The sequence below is a fragment of the Podarcis filfolensis genome (genome assembly GCF_964270895.1).
Source record: "Podarcis filfolensis genome assembly, chromosome: 2".
NCBI lineage: Eukaryota > Metazoa > Chordata > Lepidosauria > Squamata > Lacertidae > Podarcis > Podarcis filfolensis.
This window is the reverse complement of record NC_139605.1, coordinates 25,581,017-25,598,260: the sequence shown is the minus strand read 5'-3', so window position 1 is coordinate 25,598,260 and position 17,244 is coordinate 25,581,017. Positions and strand designations below refer to the sequence as shown.

The following is a 17,244-nucleotide window of genomic DNA, read 5'->3' as shown; positions in this document are numbered from 1 at the left end:
GCAACCTGGTCCAGCTCTTTAGATAATGTGTGGCTTTGCTGGCTTTCCTAGAATTCCTTGTCCAAGTGTGGTGGACATATGGTTTCGTTTCGGAGGGCAGCAGACCTTAGTGCCAACCCATTGTAGAGCTGCAAGCTTTCTCACAAGCAAGCAGCAGGTCAGTGAGTCAGTTCGCACACTTTTTAATTAGAAGTTGCGTTAGGTGTCACACTGCCCCATAGGTTCAGAGCAGGTTGAGATGACCCTGGAAACAGAAAGGTAAGCTTTGAAAAGGAAACACAGCCAAAGGCAGCCTTCTACAACCTTGTGCCCTCCTGATATTGTTGAACTACAACTCCCATCATTCCTGGCCATTGGCTATTTTGACTAGAGCTGGCGGGAGTAGTAGTCCAACAATTTCAGAGGGGGCCAAGTCGGGAAAGCTGCTTCAAGGCTTAGATTTGTCCCAACCATCTAATCTTTGACCTAGAATGTCTATGCGAGAACCTAGCTAGCTAGCTAAATCAATCAATCAAGCTGAGAAATGGCTTTTCAAGCATTTCTCCTTAATTTCAAATTTCCCTTTTGGTGACCTCCCCTCCCCATCCCTTTTTGCCCACCGCACCATACCTCTATTTTTCCTTTTTGCTGATTTAGGTTTTCTCAAAAAAATCAAGGAAATTGTTGGGAGTATTGCCTTTCCTTTTTGGCGAAAATCAACTGTGTGTTCATAAAAGCGTGATTTTTTTTTATTTCTCATTTAAACAGATAATTTCAGTAAAGGCAAGTGAGTGCCATATGAGGAGCATGTTACAAAAAAAAGATGGCTGACTCCTGACTGAGGAGGCTTGTGGTCCAGTAGATAGGGGAAAGTGGGGGCCGCAATGAGTGTGTGTGTGTGTGTGTGTGTGTGTGAGAGAGAGAGAGAGAGAGAGAGAGAGAGAGAGAGTTGTGTTCCTCAGTTTGTATGCATTTTTGAAGTGTGCCAGAAGTATCTTCACATGTGTTTTGTGTGGAGAGGTTGTGAAATTTTCTGTGTGAAGGGTTTGTAGGTTTGCAGGTGATGGAGGTGTGTTATGAAGGGACCTGCCCAAGCAGGGGCCTTAGAAAGTAAGTCCCACTTAGTTCATTGAAGTTTATTCCCCACGTAAGTGGATATAGGCTTGCCACCTAAGTAAGGAGTTGAAGGTTTGAAACTTTACATACACCAGTTGATGGAAACTTGTTATGTAGGAAACGACCTGTTTGTTGACATGATTAAGATCTACAATACGCTCCGTACTGTTTTGTGGTATGCTTCGTTTTTTTAAAAAAAATATTCACTTGTATCTTTTGTAACATAAGATAAATTTGGAGGTGCTTTTTTTTTTTGTCTAAAGCGAGTCAAGAGGCCTTCCCAGATAAAACAATATACGATGCCCAAATCCTTCCAGCTCATTTTTAGACCTATTATTATAACAGATCCATGGAATTAAATTTTCTGCCCTCTTCCTCAACAGGGCTCATGTGTAATTAAATTTCATTTAAAAAACAGAAAACCTTGACTCTTTCTCAAACCAAAGGTTTTTTCGATCCTAGAATTTCTCTCTGAAAGTGGACTTGAAAATTTTGCGGGGACTGAGAACACCCTTTATTAGGAAATAATAATGAGGGAGGCTCTCCCTCAGTCCCTGGCTGGGATTGTGAGGTCTAAGGTGAAGTGAAGATTTGTGTGTGTGTGTGTGTGTGTGTGTGTGTGTGTTATGTGCACCTGTTGGAGTGGAGTGGCTAAGAGTATGACACAGGACTTCTATGTATTTGGTTCAGATTTTACCTCCAACTTCAAACTTTCCCAGGTGGACTTACGCAACCCATTCTGTATGAGCCTCAGTCATTTCATCTGCAATATGGGTAACAGCCCATTTTAAGGATGTTGTCATTAAAAGACAGTGAATATGAGCTGCTTTGCATGCTTTATATGTAAATGCTCAGTTATTAGCAGTGTCATCTGCAGCTTTCATCAGCTGAAGCTGTTGTATGTAGACTGTCCATCACTAGTGACTTGTCAGAAGAATTCAGCCTCTCAGTGTGTATATTTAAACCAAACTCTTTGCTTGCGTTTTTGGACAGTGCTTTTGCTTTGCTCCTTTTTGTGGGCCACCACCTTTGCTTTCCTTCTAGCAGCCTACTTTGTGGAAAGGGCCCTTGACAGGTTTCCTAAATAAAATGTGGCTCCAGCAAACAGATTCCTCTGTTGTGTGTGCACTCCAGGAAAAATAAAATAAAATAAATGAACATATGAGCTGGAGGAGGGTGGGGCAAAAGGAAGCCCTTATTGGGTGATGTTTAGACAGTGTTAAGCTTGAAGGTGCACCATGTCAACAAGAAATTTTGCCAGGGGCCCACTTGTATTTAAGGAAGACCATGTATAGACAAATATCTCAGTTACTGGCTAATACCAGACATGGAACATTTGCAATGTAATACAGTGTTTTTAGTACAACTGCATCAGTGTATAAAAGGCCATTCTAGTTCAGCATTTCTCAGGTTTGGCTCCTATATAGTAAGTATTTGATATCATGGACTAGCTTTGTGCTCCTGTATATCAATGATTTCTAAGGTTTTAGAAATCACTGATATACAGGAGCACAAGCTGACTACTCCATATTGATCCTAAAGATCCATTATATATCAATAAGCCAATACGAATTTATTGTGGACATCTGACATCATGTTGCATGTCACCAGAAGCCATTCTTCACACACATTATTATTATTATTATTATTATTATTATTATTATTATTTATTTCTCATTCACACAACATGCTTCATTCTCTGCGTAGCATTGGATCATGAAGCTATTTATCACATTAATGCATTAAAGGAGCAGTAGAAAGAAAAGAGAGCATAATGTTATGTGTGTGTTTTTTTAAAAAAATGGGAGCAGATTTCACACTGTTGAGTTGCTTTGCAGTTTTTAACACATAGTTGAAACAGCACTTCTAGCTATTTGCTCCACGGTTCCTGTTTCCCGGATTTCTAAAGTAATTTGTTTCTTACCTTCTCACATCTGCTTAGGGACATTGTCTTCCTTTATTAAGACTCATTTCCCTTAAGCATGAACTCCATTTCCAATGGGACATTGTGCTACCAAAAAAAGAAAAGAAAATGCCAATGGCAGGGACTGAGAGAATCCTTTTATCCAGTTTCCCCACTGTCAGAGAAACAATGATATGCGGCAGTGTTCCAGGTCTGTCTCCAAAATGTAAAACCTCCTCTAGGCTTTCCCTCTCAGCATTAAATGCTTTCTCATTTGCATTTTCATCACCATTAATGCCCTGGAGAATGAAAGAAAGAAAAAAAATCTCTCCCAGCCTCTGCTCCCTGGCCATCCATTCACCTCTCCCTATCCAAAAATAACATTGCATTCATTGTGAATCTGCTGCACTCTTAACTAGTTGATGGTGATCGCTGCCTATAATCATGCAGACTGGACTTGGAAGCAAACTTAAAGGGTTTGCCAGGAGCATCTGTATTTATAACTGACCCTTCTTAGAGATAAACCTTACCCTTCTTTGTTCTCTTGCTTCTGCTTTTGCTTTCCTAAGCCTGTGGTGGGGAAAACATACACCCCCACCCCCCAAAAAGGCTTGCGTTATTTTATTTTTTTAAGTATGTAGAAGCAGATCATCTATCTTATCTGCCTGTCTGTCTTGTGTTTCTGCACTACCGTTCCAATTGGTCTGATAAATTTGACACGCCGGCCGTGTCAAAAGGTAATATCCTTGGCTTAATTGTGAGCTAAGTCCCTCTTAATCCAGGGGAGCGTTTGAGATTCTGTCCAAGTGTTCAATTTCCCATGCCGCTGAGGTCTGTGAATTTCTTTCTCCAGCCTCCAGGCTGCTGCAGCACAAGTCAGCATAGCTAATGCAGATAGATCTCCTCCCTTCTCCAAGCTCACTCTCTCTCTCTCTTTCCCCTCCCCACTCCGACTCCCCCCCCCCCACAAACCTCCAACGCTGTGCTTTGATTCGATATGAACAGACTGGCAACTCTGATGCTAGAGCAAAATCTGACATAACTCTGCAGATGGCTACGTTCGGATGATACACCTAGGGATTTCTCCCCCCCACCCCCCTTAAGGAAGGTAAAGATTTATATGCTGCTAATGGTTTGTTGTTTTTTTTCTCCCCCCCCCCTCCTTGTTGCCATTTTTTTCCAGGACTGCCAGCCCCTAAGAAGAGCCCAAAGTCGGTAAGCACTTTTACAGAGCTACTATACCTGTTTGATTATTTTCGTCCGAGGCATGGGTGGGCGTTTCTGGAAATGTGAAATTAAAAAAAATACGGTGTGGTTCCGCGGGGCTCCCCTCTTTCCCACCCCCCTTCCCCTCCAACCCCACCCCGGTGGTTCTTATTCCGTTCGAAAGTTGCGGTTCTGTCGCTGCACTTGATCGCTTTTGCATGGCTTGTGCTGAGCAGGGGCTAGCCGGGGAAGAATGCGGCGCAGGAGAGGATTTGGCCAGCGAGCTGGAGGGGATGGGCAGACGGAGGGGTGTGTGGGCTTGGACGAAATTCAGCCTTACTTCTGGTGGACTGCTCTTCGCAGGCATTTAACTTGCCCGTGAAAATGCCATTGTTTCCTTCTTGGCACAATTGCGCGTGGAGACTCCTCCTTCCTTTCAGATGGCATCCGCTAGCAGCAGGCTACACTCGTTTTGAGCCTTATCGTGCACTATATGGTGGATAATTGGGGGAGAGGGAATTCCTGAAGCTTGTCTCCTAACAGCAGCAACAGAGGAGGGGGGTGGGGAGAGAACCCTTTTTGTAAGGGTATCATCCTAGTTCCCTGACTGAGCCTTTTCGCATGCCTGACGGTCTCTTCTGCTCTCTGTAGGGCATCCTTTGTTGTTTGTTGGCTTTGCCTGGGTTTAGCAGCATTATGCTGCAGGTGTAGGTTCCCCCCTCAAACCGCCCCCCCCAGCCCATTGCCTTTTTAGAGGAAAGATGGAGGGCTGCGGGAGTGTGGGGGGGAAGGGGAGAGAATCAATATTCCCCTGTCCGTCCTGATCTTGTTTCTCTGTGGAACGGTTACCTGGTTGACATGCCAGCTAATAGCTTGTAGGCTGTTGTCCGGAAAGTACAATTAAAAACAGAGGACTCTGCCACTCCAGGGAGTGACACAGATCAAGAAGCATTATAGGGAGTTAACTGGCTGCGGAGTGAAAGTTTCTCCATTTGTTTGAAGAGTGTGCAGTGGTGGGGGAGAAGCAGAAAAAGCAAGGGGGGGCGGGGAGCTGTAACCAACCAGTTTTCCGAAGATGGAGAGATTGTTGCGGTAATGCAAGATGCTGTAAAACTTCCCTGGCGGTCGGCTCTGGGGCTCTTTTACGATGCCCCACCTTTTTCTGAGAAGCAACCCAAAGAGGAAGGCTGAGCGGAAGCCTCCTCCTCTTGATATACAAGTTTTCCCCCCACCCCACCCCACCCCCTCTGCCCATGGAAAAGAAAGCCCCGAAATAATTAATGTAGTTCTGCTGGCTTAGGGCCGCGCTGATTAAAGTCACATGACCCCGGGCCTCTACTATTGTCAGTTTGCATTAACGTTGGCAAGGGAGGAGAGCGCCGTTCGCGCTCAGCCTCAAATCCCACAAATGTCAAACCGTATGGGGTTTACTTCTGTGTCACAGTCAGGGGGGAATTTAGCCTTTGGTTAAAATAGAAGCCAGTGTGTAAAACATGTAGAAAGCGGATCAGATTTATTTGGGGAGAGGAGAGATAGCTGTTAGCTTAACAAAACAAAACAAAAACCAACATTGAGGGAAGGGTATCGTTTCCCCCATCTTCTTCCCGTCGTCCTTGTCTCACCGCCCCTGTTAATTAAGCCGCATCTAATGAATGGGTTAACAAGGTTGATTTGGAAAAAGAAAAGAGGGAGAGGAAAAAAAGCAGTCAACTGCAATCAACTTATAGAAAATCTCCTCCAGTCATTTGGAGTTGCCGTGAACCGGCCTCTCCAGTGAATGGCGATAACATTAGGAGCTTTGAAATCCTGTGTGTGGATCCTAAATCCGTTTAGAGATAATCCTCCCCTAGTGAACAAAGAGACTGTTTACAAACAGGTGTCGTTCTGTAGCCCTTTCTCTTCCCATTCCTCCAACACTCTTCTCTCTCTCACGCACACCCTCAAACAGAATTCAGATTACCTCAGGAGATTGTATGGGATTTTTGTTTTAATTTTTTTTTTTTTGTCAGTAAAGGAAAATGGAATCCTTGGATGACACATTGCTTCCCTCTACCTCTTCTTCATTTCCTTCACAATATTTTGAAACCCCAGTCAGAGCCCATCCTCTTCTAGGAGGAACATCCCCCCCAACATAGTTTTTCCTTGTTTAAAAAGAGATTTCTAAAGGGGCCGTTGTTCAGCTACTGTTATAATGCTATTGTGTTGAGGGTGTTGCTGCTTTCTTTTCTAAATAATACAGTGCTTACAGACAGTGGTATCCTTCTGTAGAAAAATGAGCAGGTCCGCACTAATCCAGGGCACCTATATCTTACTGAGATGAAATCACACACAGTATTATATTCAGCAATCCATTGTTTGTTTTTAAGGGAGAGGTAGAAAAATAATAAAGAAGCTTCGGCGTTGCTGAATGCTGTGAGCAGCAAATTGGTTCAAGTTTTCTGTGGACATGTTACGCCCAGTGCCAATCCATGTGGGAGTTCCCTCAATCCAATTCTTGAAAATGCCATGAAATATTTCCACTGGCTGTTGCTATTCAGAGAAGCCTGCATGTTGACAGCTTAGTGTGATGACGCAGACCACGCAAATGCCAAGCGTCAGCCCTCGGAAGTCCCCTGAGGCTTCTTACGTGGTCTTGTGGTCGTGCTCCTTTTTGCCTTCCACCTTTCCGGTTTTTCTCCAGGAGTCCCTTAAAACACTAATTATTTCTTGATCAATAATAGATTAGCTCCTTTGCTATGAGCAATGTGTAGACGCCCTTTGCGGCATTAAAAGGGGTGGGGGAATCTTCCTCTTCTCTCCCCACCCCCACCCCTCCATCCTCCTCCTCTGAATTAAATTCAAATAAAGTTCAGCTTGACCCTTCCTTTGCTGCCCCTGCCACTGATCAGCCATAGGCCTGGTTCACACAACATCCTAAGACAAATCGTGACCTAGTGAGACTGCATGAACTTGCAGCCTCCCAGATAAGATTCCGCTGCCCCTTTGCCCTGGTTCTTGTGGCTGCTGTGCTGTGCTAAGCCAAGGTTTGATTTCGTGTGTTGTCCATGCGAGGACTTGTGATGAAGGACCCGCTACTCACTAGCCATCAGCTGGAGCCAGGAGTTGTTCATGGCCACAGTTTACCAGTTAACCAAGAGTCCCAAGTTGGAGGATGCACCAAGCCAAGCCTTGATTTAGCTCACCGCAGTGTGGCAGCAAAACGGACTAGCAAAGGTGGCTGCAATCCCCTCTCCAGGAGCCTACATGTTTGTGTGGCCTCACTACATCTGGGGTAGAAAACCTTTTTTCAGCCATTACCTTCTGGGATCTGCATACTAGTGGTGGGCGGGGCCAGAGGCAAAATTGGGCAGAGCAATGAATGCAGATTTTTTTCCCCCTTGGTGCAGAAGGCTAGATTCTGTACACACTTAAATACACCGCTGTTTCCTCCATTCAGGCAAGCAATAGCCATTATCAAAGTTCAAGGAGCCAGGCAAAAACACTCAAGTACAATGTGAAACAGGACCAGTGAGGAGGGGGTCTGGCTGCAGAGGGTCTGTGGCCTGGAGAGAGGGCCAAGGGCCAGAGAGAGAGGTTCGGAGGGCCGCTAAGCTAGGGAGTCTCTTAGCACATCATGTGAACTAGGCCATATTTGGCGGGTAATGATTATCACTGGAAGGCCAAATTTGCATGTAATGTATCAGTATGGTTGATGCCAGGACACAAACTATGTATGTATTGTTATTGGCTCCCATCTGTCTCAAGAGGTGGGGGGAGTCAAACTGCTGCATTAGCATCACCAAAGTGACCTCCCCGGGGCGCAAGCCTGGGCAGTGTGGATGGAGGTCCCGGGCCACCCAGGCGATGACCCTCCTCTTGGCCTCACTGATGGGTAAGCAGGGCTATATGTTTGGTTTGCAGGAGTCGCCGGAAGGCACCATCAACCATTTTAGGGACTCCATTCCAGATTTGTGTGGGGTTTACTCCTTAGTCTTTTCTTCTCCTGAAGATACCCTGCAAAGCAGTGGAGGTTTAGGATCAGATTTTTACTTCTCTTAGATGGGCTGCCTTCCCAAATTAATAAGCCCCATCTGCCCCTCATTTCCCTCTATGGCACATGCAGAAGCTGCCTTCTTGAGACCTTAAGAAGTAGCCTTGCATCCTTGCAAGTATAGCACTGCCAGGAAAATATGGTTCCAGTAAATCTCATAGAAGCACCTGCCTCCTAAGGCGTCCTATCTACCCCTGCGCACCTGTGATTTCAAATTAAGTAGCAAGATTTTCTAAAGAAAATAAAAGATGCCTGTCGAGACATCAACATGTGGAAGGATCATTTCCCTTTATCATGCATGTGCAGGCTGTCTCTTGCCAATCAGCGGTGGGAAACTTTAATCCCACACCTCTTTATCTGGCCCTTAGGATGCACCCCAGGCTGTGACCCTCCCCTGACTCCATCCCACTTGCTACGTGCCCTCCTTGAGTCTTTTGTCTAGCCAGAATGGCCTCTGGAAGATTACCCACAAGGGAATGTGGCCCTCAAAAAAGTGAACAAGAAGTACAATATTGAATTTTCCTCTTCTCCAGGAGGGTCCACGAGCCTGTTTTAAGACTGGCAAGCTGTTGTGGAATACCCGCCTGTGCCAATAGCTAAATTCCCAGCTGCCACGATCCAAAATATTGGTGTCAGCCCATTCCACAAAGACCCAACTGTCTTTCGCCTCCTATGAATGAATGGATGTGTGAATGGAAGAAGAAAGATCGCGGCTGCCGGTCTGAGACCCCAGCAGCTGGGAATCTCAGTGCCGATAGTTCTTTGCAGTACAGGAAGAAAGGAGGGTCCGTAGGCGAATGAAAAACAACCAAGAGTAGTCCACCAAGAACTATATACCCAAGACAGCTGACGATCTGGGGGAAAGAGAGCTGTTCAAAGAGGACTGCTGCATTATCAGTTTGCAACCCAAATTCTAGTAAGGGAGACAATGAGTGGGGAAGGTAGCTTTCCTTTAAGAAAATATGCTGCACCCCTTCTCCTCTCTCACAATGTTTATCATGCTGAAAGTGGCCTTCATTTGAATCTCATTGTAGTCACTTGCTAATATGTCTACTGAGCCCTCATCCATTCTCCTATAGATGCTCAGCACTGCTACGCTTTTCTAGGTAGCAGCATGTTCGGAATGTATCACAACATCAGGTAAAAACTTCTTTAGCCCAATAATTTGTTGCAGACCTGTAGGGTAGCACTGCTGCATGGTTTCAGCTTACAGAAAGGAGAAGCATTAGAGATTTGGCTGCAGTGTATCTTGGTTCCATTCACTTCCCCCCTCCCATCCCAGTCAAAATCTCTGGTGACACTAAAGTACACAGAATGTTACCAACATCATTACTATGCAGAAGCATAAGAGTTGAAGGGGATCTCAGTGGTCATCTAGTTCATCTTACTACCAATGCAGTGGTTTGAAGGGTTGTAGCCAATATTCAGCTTACTCAGAATGGACCCACTGAAATTAACGAGCATTATCAACTGGCATCTATTACATTCATTAGGTCTACTCTCAGTAAAAGTTAGTTGCTTGCAATCCTCCGTATTTGTCTATAGCTTTTGCACATCAACAAATATGTTTATGTTATATGTGTGTGTACACACACACACACACAGAGAGAGAGAGAGAGAGAGATGAATTCATGCCACACTCCCCTGGCTCCCATAGCATGGTCACCTCACAACTGGACTAGAGCTTCCATTGCACCCTACCGTGCTTGGATGATGCATGCTGCTCCGATGTTGGCCAACCACAGCACTGGGCGTTTGTCAATGGGCAGCACCCTTAGGAAGGTCCGCTGCCAAACCAACCAGGCCTCTCAGCACTTGGCAAAGAAAAGGTTTGCACTTGCCACTTTAAATTCTCTGACACCCCTCCTCTGGAGCTCGTGACATAGTGTTGCTCCAGAGGTATATGGGGGAACTAAAACGGTCAGAGTCGGCTGCAGTACTTACTAATATGATAGGCGTTTTTGCTGCTGCTATGCCCACCTGATACTGTTAAGGGTGGGTCCTCCTTCAGGACACTTAGGGTCCTCTAATGAGTGCATGCTAACTGCTGCTCACTTTTCTCCATAGACATGAATGGATACCACTCACTTAAAAAGCAGAAAGTGAAGTGATGTTCTTAGGGACCTTGCTGAGTTTAGGGAACAAATCCCTCTCCCATCTTCTGATACTGGGCAGTCCATCCTTTGCTGACAAAGCCCTCTTGGGACACCCACAATTCCCTTCTGTGCATCTCCCATGGATTCCTACAACTATGGGCTCTCTTCCACTCCTCAACCATGATGGGTGTGTCATTTTGTGTGTGTACAGTATATATACGGTCCATAAATATACAAAATGAAAGAAACAGGGTCTTGGATGAAGTGAGACGACTAGGCGTGACAGTAGATTAGCAACCTTGGAGACAGACAACTTGTCAATTTTATCTGCAGACCGCACTTGATTATGTGCTTTGTGGCAGAAGTGAACTTCCTTGGGTCAGGGTTTGAAATAAGAGTCCACAGATCACAACTGGATATCTGGCACATCTGAAAGGATATCCCAGTGTGGACACGAGGAGGCATTTCTTCTCTCTCCTAGCCAAGTATAAAAATAAAACGACCCTTTGCACTCTTCCTTACATCAGTAAAAGTAAGACAGACTAGTAGCACCTTATTTAAATACTCCAGTATTTCTTAGGTGTTTCCTGTGCCACCCTTTACAATAGTGGCCCCTTCCTGCCCATATGATGCATCTTGTGAAGTGGGATAAACCACTGTGGCAGCTTAGGGGAGCATCCGCTTTGCATGCAGAAGGTCCCTGGTTCAATCCCCAGTAATCCCCGGTTGGGCCTGGCCATGGCCCCTGCTTGAAACCCTGGATAGCCACTTGCAGTGTGGATAATACTGAGATAGATGTACCAGTAGTATGAGTCAATATAACGCTGCTTCCCATGTTCCCCTGAAGACTTATATGTGAAAATTCAGTGAATTGTTTGGCGTTTCCACATTATCTTAATTTTTAATTTCTCTTAAGTATGGTTTCTGTTGCTTAGTCTTATGACACAAAATCTAGATTTGCAGATTTCAAAGAAATGATCTCTTGTGAGAGGAAAAACACATTTCATGGATTTATTTATGAGGGCTGGTAATATGTGTTTCTGTATCTCTCCATTTCCAATTTAATGAAGTTTCTGCCTTGACTGTATAAACAGGTTGCTGCACACACACAAAAATGATCTTCAGCCTTTAAAAGCAGCTTCTCTTTTCTCTGTGTGTCCAGTGTGGGTGCCTAACATCTAATACGGCTGACTTAAAAAGGGACAGTATCTAATGGGAGAAATGTTTCTAGCCCCCCAGAGTGTGCACATGTCCCACTTGCAATGCATGCTAAAATCATTCTAAAATAAAAACTTGCTACCACATGGACAGAGTAAACTGTGTCCCCTTTCACCCTGTCTAATGCCAGATTCTGCCATGTGGTAAGGACCCATGAAATGGGCCCCACCCATACAGGCAGACCTTTCAATGTTAAGTAGCCACATGAAATAAACCCATGGGAAAGTGGCTGCCATACCACTGCAGCAGCGTCTCAAAGGAGAAAAGCCTCACATGGTGTGTTAAAATGTAAGCCCCCAGTTCATGCTGCCTTAAAAAAACCAATTATTTTTAATTTATTTGATCAAAAGCATATCATTTAGTACACCCTTGAGTCGCTCAGAGGCTTGATGTGGTGCAGGTACCCCCTTCCCACCCCAAAGACAAAGTGATGTGTAAGCTGCATGCTCCAGGAAAGTTTTGAGCTCGTGGTAGCTCTGCTGATGCAGCGGAGGGGGAAGAATGATGCAAAGGGTGCCTTAGTGTGATTGGGCCCCTCTGTGGAACAACCAGCTCACAAGTCATCTTAACAACCATGTACTCTGGCCTAAGTCACCTAGAGCAGTGATGGCCAACAGCTGTTTCTGGACTACAACTCCCATCATCCCTAGCTAACAGGACCAGTGGTCAGGGATGATGGGAATTGTAGTCCCAAATCAGCTGGAGGGCCAAGTTTGGCCATCACTGGTCTAGAGGAAAGGCAGGATAATAAAACGAGTTCATACAGGACAGGAGGGAGAAGCGCCCACAGCACTTCCATTCATGGAGCCTTTCACCAGCCCAGATGTATATAAGTCAGGTCTCAGGTAAGAGGTTAGTTAAATATATGCAACAGTTTGTGTTTATACAAACCCCTGAGTTTTTCTTTATTAGACGATAGCCAATACGTAAGAGTCATATCCAATGCGCTGCCCAACTTTGTCTCTTGCAACACCCGCCATTAGCATGTAGGACCACCACCAAGGTTGCCCCGAGAACATAGCTCTTGGGCTGAAGAAAGCTTCCACACATCTCATGTGGGCAGTAGAGAAGGTGGACCTTTATACATCTAGGTAGGGGAAGATGCAAAGCATGACATGGAAGTTCATTGGGGTGGCGATTGGAATTACGCTAAGAACCTTTTAGCCAACCATTTGACTGGACTTAACCATCCAGGGGTCCTTTACCTTTACTATGGAGGAACATACAAGTTCGTAATGTAACAGTAATAAACTAGTGGTTTGTGATGCTCTTAGAAGGGAAAAGTTTGAATGAGCCGGCTTTTAAAAAATAAACAGATGCTTGGTTGCCAGAGGTACTCTAGTTCCCTGGAGTGACTCTTCCCCAGCAGTGGGTGGATACAGAAACTACCTCTGTTTTAGATTCAGGTAGGTAGCCGTGTTGGTCTGATGTACCGTAGTTGAATTTTTTTTTTAAAAATGTTCAGTAGCACCTTAGAGACCAACTAAGTCTTAGTTGGTCTCTAAGGTGCTACTGGACAATTTTTTTAATTTCAACTACCTCTCTTTTGTTTGACTGAAGAGAAGAAAGACTCTCTGCAAGGGATAAGGACAGACACGGGGTCAATCTGGACCAGTGGAACTGAGCTGGCAGATGGATTGGTCTCTCTTCCCTTCTCTGCCTCCCTGCTTTCCTTCAGTAAAGGGAAGCAAGAGGGAGAATGAACATCTACCTGTTCAGCCTCCATAGTGATGCTGCTACTGAGAGAGAGGGAAAGGTAGATTGAGGCTGTTTTGCCCCTTGGCTGCCCTCTTGAGAAACAGCACCTGGGTCCTAAAAGTTGCCGGTGTGGGTGGGTGTGTGTGTAAGAGAGAGAGAGAGAGAGAGAAATAGTTTCTTCACTGTATTTTGGAGTTGCAAAAGAGAGGGAACAGGATGAGGGAGAAAGACTCAGGTGACTGGATTGGTTGAACAACTGCCTCCACCCCAATTTATCTGCAAGGCTGGGCTAATCTTTTACTTCCTATTTTGCTACCCAGCTTTCAAAATGACTGAGTGCATTTCAAACCATCCTGAAATTTGGCATATGCATTTATAGATGGGGGTTTGTTCCCATCTTTATAACTCCTGTGGCAAGAGTGTGGACACCCAAAAGGGCATCTGCAGTGTCTTATTCTAGCGTACCTCGATAAAAGAACATTTGTCTGTATCTGAAGGTGGTTTTCACAGTGTTTGTCCCAAACTTCCATATTATTGTTCTTAGCCATATTTGCTGGGGAAATAAATTGTCGACAGCATTAAAGCACCTGAAAAGCACGGGTGGAGAAATCAGAGATATCACAGACGCCGCTCAAAATGTCATTTGAAGTCGAGAGTTAATTTCAAATTCAAGTCACTTGAGAGTATATCATTTTAAAGAAATGCCATTGGTGGGTCAAGAGCTTCAGCAGACATCAATAAAGCTCAATAAAGCGTTCCGAAGCAATTTCTGCTCTCGGGAGTTGCCACGCCCCTCCAACCAACAGCTATATTCAAAACTATTGTTAAATAGAACACAGTGTTTTCGGTCACAAAGAGCTTCTAGTGAAGTGGCAGTAGTCAACGCTACTTTGCTTTCTCTGCCCAGCTCTGCTCCTGCTTGCTAGTATTTAGTATAGTTCACGTAGAGACTGTGGAGGAAGGGCCACGTTGCACGTTCCACTGACATGTGTAGCTCTCTCTTCATTTTTCACCTTAATTGGCTACCACTGCATCAAGGTGATTCTTACTGAGAAGGTAGCACCCAGAGAATGGAGGCTTATCTCTTCCTAGCTCCACCGAGATTGGGACGAATGTTGGGGAATGGCATGGAGGTTTATCACAAGCAGGGCCGGCCCACCCATGAGGCAAGGCGAGGTGACTGTCTCGGGCGGCAGGATTCATAGGGGCAGTTGCTAGTTTCCTCCCACCCCTAGGGAGGAAATGGCAGCGGATGTCCTCTGGAGTCTCCTAGGGTCTACACCCTCTCAATGTGATTCCAATAGAGTCACTCCCCCTTCCCACCGTGACAGCTTTGATTCCCACTTCAACCATTGGGTAAGGTTGATTTGTTCCCAGTCTAGATCTTCACTCACCCCTTCTTCCCTGGTGAGGAGAGGCACCATTTTGTGGTTCACCTCCGGTGCCAAAATGTATTGGGCTGGCCCTGATTCCATGTGCCAACATTGCCCGATGTCCTGCTGAGATGGGCTGGATGAATATTTCGCTCTATTTACAGATGCTCCCCTAAAGAGCAGCCAGAAAAGAGAGACCCATTGTAGCTCACGAATAGGGCTGCAAAATTAGAGGCCTGTTTTAACTAAGCCCTGTTTTTCTGTTTGTATCTCTTATGAAAGAGGTCTTGGTTCCAGCCTGCAGTCTTTGTAATTTACATGTGTTTTATCTGTTGGGTGCGCGTCCTCTTCTGTTAATACGAAATTATGTTTATGCTTTGAGGGGACGTGGAGAACATTTGAGCAGTCAGATGCTTAATTTAGTATTTTTCAAGCTCTGTTGTTGGGAATTCTTTGGAAATCCTAGCTAAGTGTCCTCAAGAAGATTAGTGAAGGCAAGCAGGCTTCCCTGAATGACAATTTGCCTTTTATTACTGCTCTCCGCTTACAAGGAGTTGCTGCGGGAAAGGATTGGGAGCGTTGTTGAGCATGCTGTGTTCCATTGGAAGGTGACCATGTCCGAAAGGAGTGTTGAGCACTCCACATGAACTTAAGCATTAAGCATACCTCCGGGAAATGTTCTGGAATCCTCCACAATGGTTCCTTGGCAGATAAATCAGAGATAGACGGAGATTTCCCAAGTAAAGAGTTTGAAAACCACTGGGTTGGTTTTTTGTTTTTTTTTAAAATGGGAATTCTACTTACTATTTGTAATTTATGTGATACTTCTCAATACCTGCATGGGGCAATGTTTCAATATGGGGACATAACATTGCTCCAGTACTGGCTTATTGTAAAGTCTTGTGACCTTAGAAAGGGCACAGGTCAACCACTAAGTTTAAAAAGAAGATAGACAATGCTATGTAAAATGTATTGTCCAAAAGTTGCAGTTATCTAGAGTTGTCAAACATTATTCCCACAATGAAGTTTTAGTCTGATGCTTCATGTTCTGATAGAAATTGATGGAAGTGAAGGGAAATTGAGACATGGGAATTTAAATTTCCCGCTTGCCCATTTACTGGAGCTTAGGTTGCAAAGAATTTTGGCATGCTTCAGTCTTGTGGCAGTTTTAAGTACGGTATGCAGCCCAATTTCTCCTAACTTCTTTACTCCCAAATTTTGGTTTTGAGTTATTTCATCTGATTGGGAATTTCATCTGATGTGGCTCTTGGTCCATTTTGTTTCTTGCATCTCCATCACATCTTGCGTGAATTTGCAACCCCCTTCTTTGGATCTGGCCGCAGGTCCATTAGTATGGGGCATGGCTTTCACATGGAGGGTGCATGGTTTGTGTGTGGTGTGTGTGTCTAACAGAGTTTCCCTAGAGGAAGTTGAGTTCAGAACAGAAAACGGGGGGGGGGGGGCCTGTATCAGATTAATTTCTAGTAAGGGAGTTTTGTTTGTCTACTTCTTCAGGTTCAGCACAGGTCTTGGTCAGCCTGGCTTTGGTGGCAGGCAAAAGGCTGGGCTGCATGCATGAGAAATCCTGAATGCGCATGAGCATGCATGCATGTCAAAGGAAGCATTTTTATTTATCTGGTCTTGTCCAGTTCTGACTGATGTTCTGCACCGCTGCTAGATTTTAGATTGTGTTCTTAACTGGGGGCGAAAACATATGGAGATACTAATGCATAAGGATACCTTGATTTGTGTTGTGTCGGCATATGAAAGCTTGCATGGTTTTCTCTCTGTGTATGTGATGAATGGCTTTCCCTTTTTGTGCATCCCCCTGTCACTCCGTCCGCCTATCCTTGGGGAAATTCACCTGCGTTCAGCACAAACTGGAAATGGTAGAAGCCCAAAGAGGGACTTTATGTATTTACGCAGGAGCACGCAGAAATGCTGAACGTAGAGGAAAAGCAGTGGGGGAATGGCTCAGTTGCAGGCCATTAACCTTCTTGGGATTCCCCCTCCCTCTCCCCCTTCTTTTCTGGCTTCCTTCCTTACAGCAACCACTTGAAAGGAAAGACAGCCAAAACAGCTCTCAGCACAGTGTCTCCAGCCACCACAGCACCCACACCGCTTCACCTGTCCGCAGCACCCAGGTGCTTCCCGACTACCCTGCCACCGAAGCACCAGCTGCGGAGCAGCCAGACAACGCTGGGCAGAAGAAGCCAGATCCATTCAAAATCTGGGCCCAGTCCAGGAGCATGTATGAAAGCCGACGTGAGTATCAGAGGAGACTTCATTATTTTGGCAGCTGCTCTAGATCATTGCATTCTGTAACTCTTGGTTTAAGGGGAGTTCACACTCCCCACCCCTAGAATGGAAAAAAATATATATATAGATATGTCTATTCATTTCTGGATAGGATGAAAGTGAGCAAAGCTGAGCACTGCTGGAGATGGGCATGGGGTGAGTGAATACAATGCCAAGAAGCCAGAGAGACCAGCAGTTTACATGCGGTTGACATTAATCGTTTTTTGATGGTGGTGAAGGAGCTTTGGCTCCTGTCAGCTTGGATGGCTCAGTTGGTTAGAGCATGGTGCTGATAATTCCATGGTTGCAGGTTCGATTCCCCATGTG

General features: G+C 45.1%; 1 protein-coding gene and 1 long non-coding RNA gene across 50 annotated transcripts in view; one reads left to right on the top strand and one right to left on the bottom strand.

The window, feature by feature from the left end:
* The window catches only part of MAGI1 (membrane associated guanylate kinase, WW and PDZ domain containing 1), a 458,236-nt gene that overhangs the window by 398,024 nt on the left and 42,968 nt on the right, over window positions 1–17,244 (top strand). For all 49 annotated transcript variants that reach the window (XM_083600323.1, XM_083600324.1, XM_083600318.1 and 46 more), the window contains 2 exons: window positions 4,182–4,213; window positions 16,668–16,884. In XM_083600323.1, the coding sequence (XP_083456449.1) occupies window positions 4,182–4,213; window positions 16,668–16,884 (249 nt within the window). The remainder of the gene's footprint in view (window positions 1–4,181; window positions 4,214–16,667; window positions 16,885–17,244) is intronic.
* LOC310757481 lies at window positions 117–4,313 on the bottom strand. Its single transcript, XR_014545252.1, has 3 exons — window positions 4,241–4,313; window positions 3,020–3,106; window positions 117–244 (listed from the first exon to the last, which is right to left on the bottom strand). It is a non-coding gene; the product is annotated as an uncharacterized lncRNA (long non-coding RNA).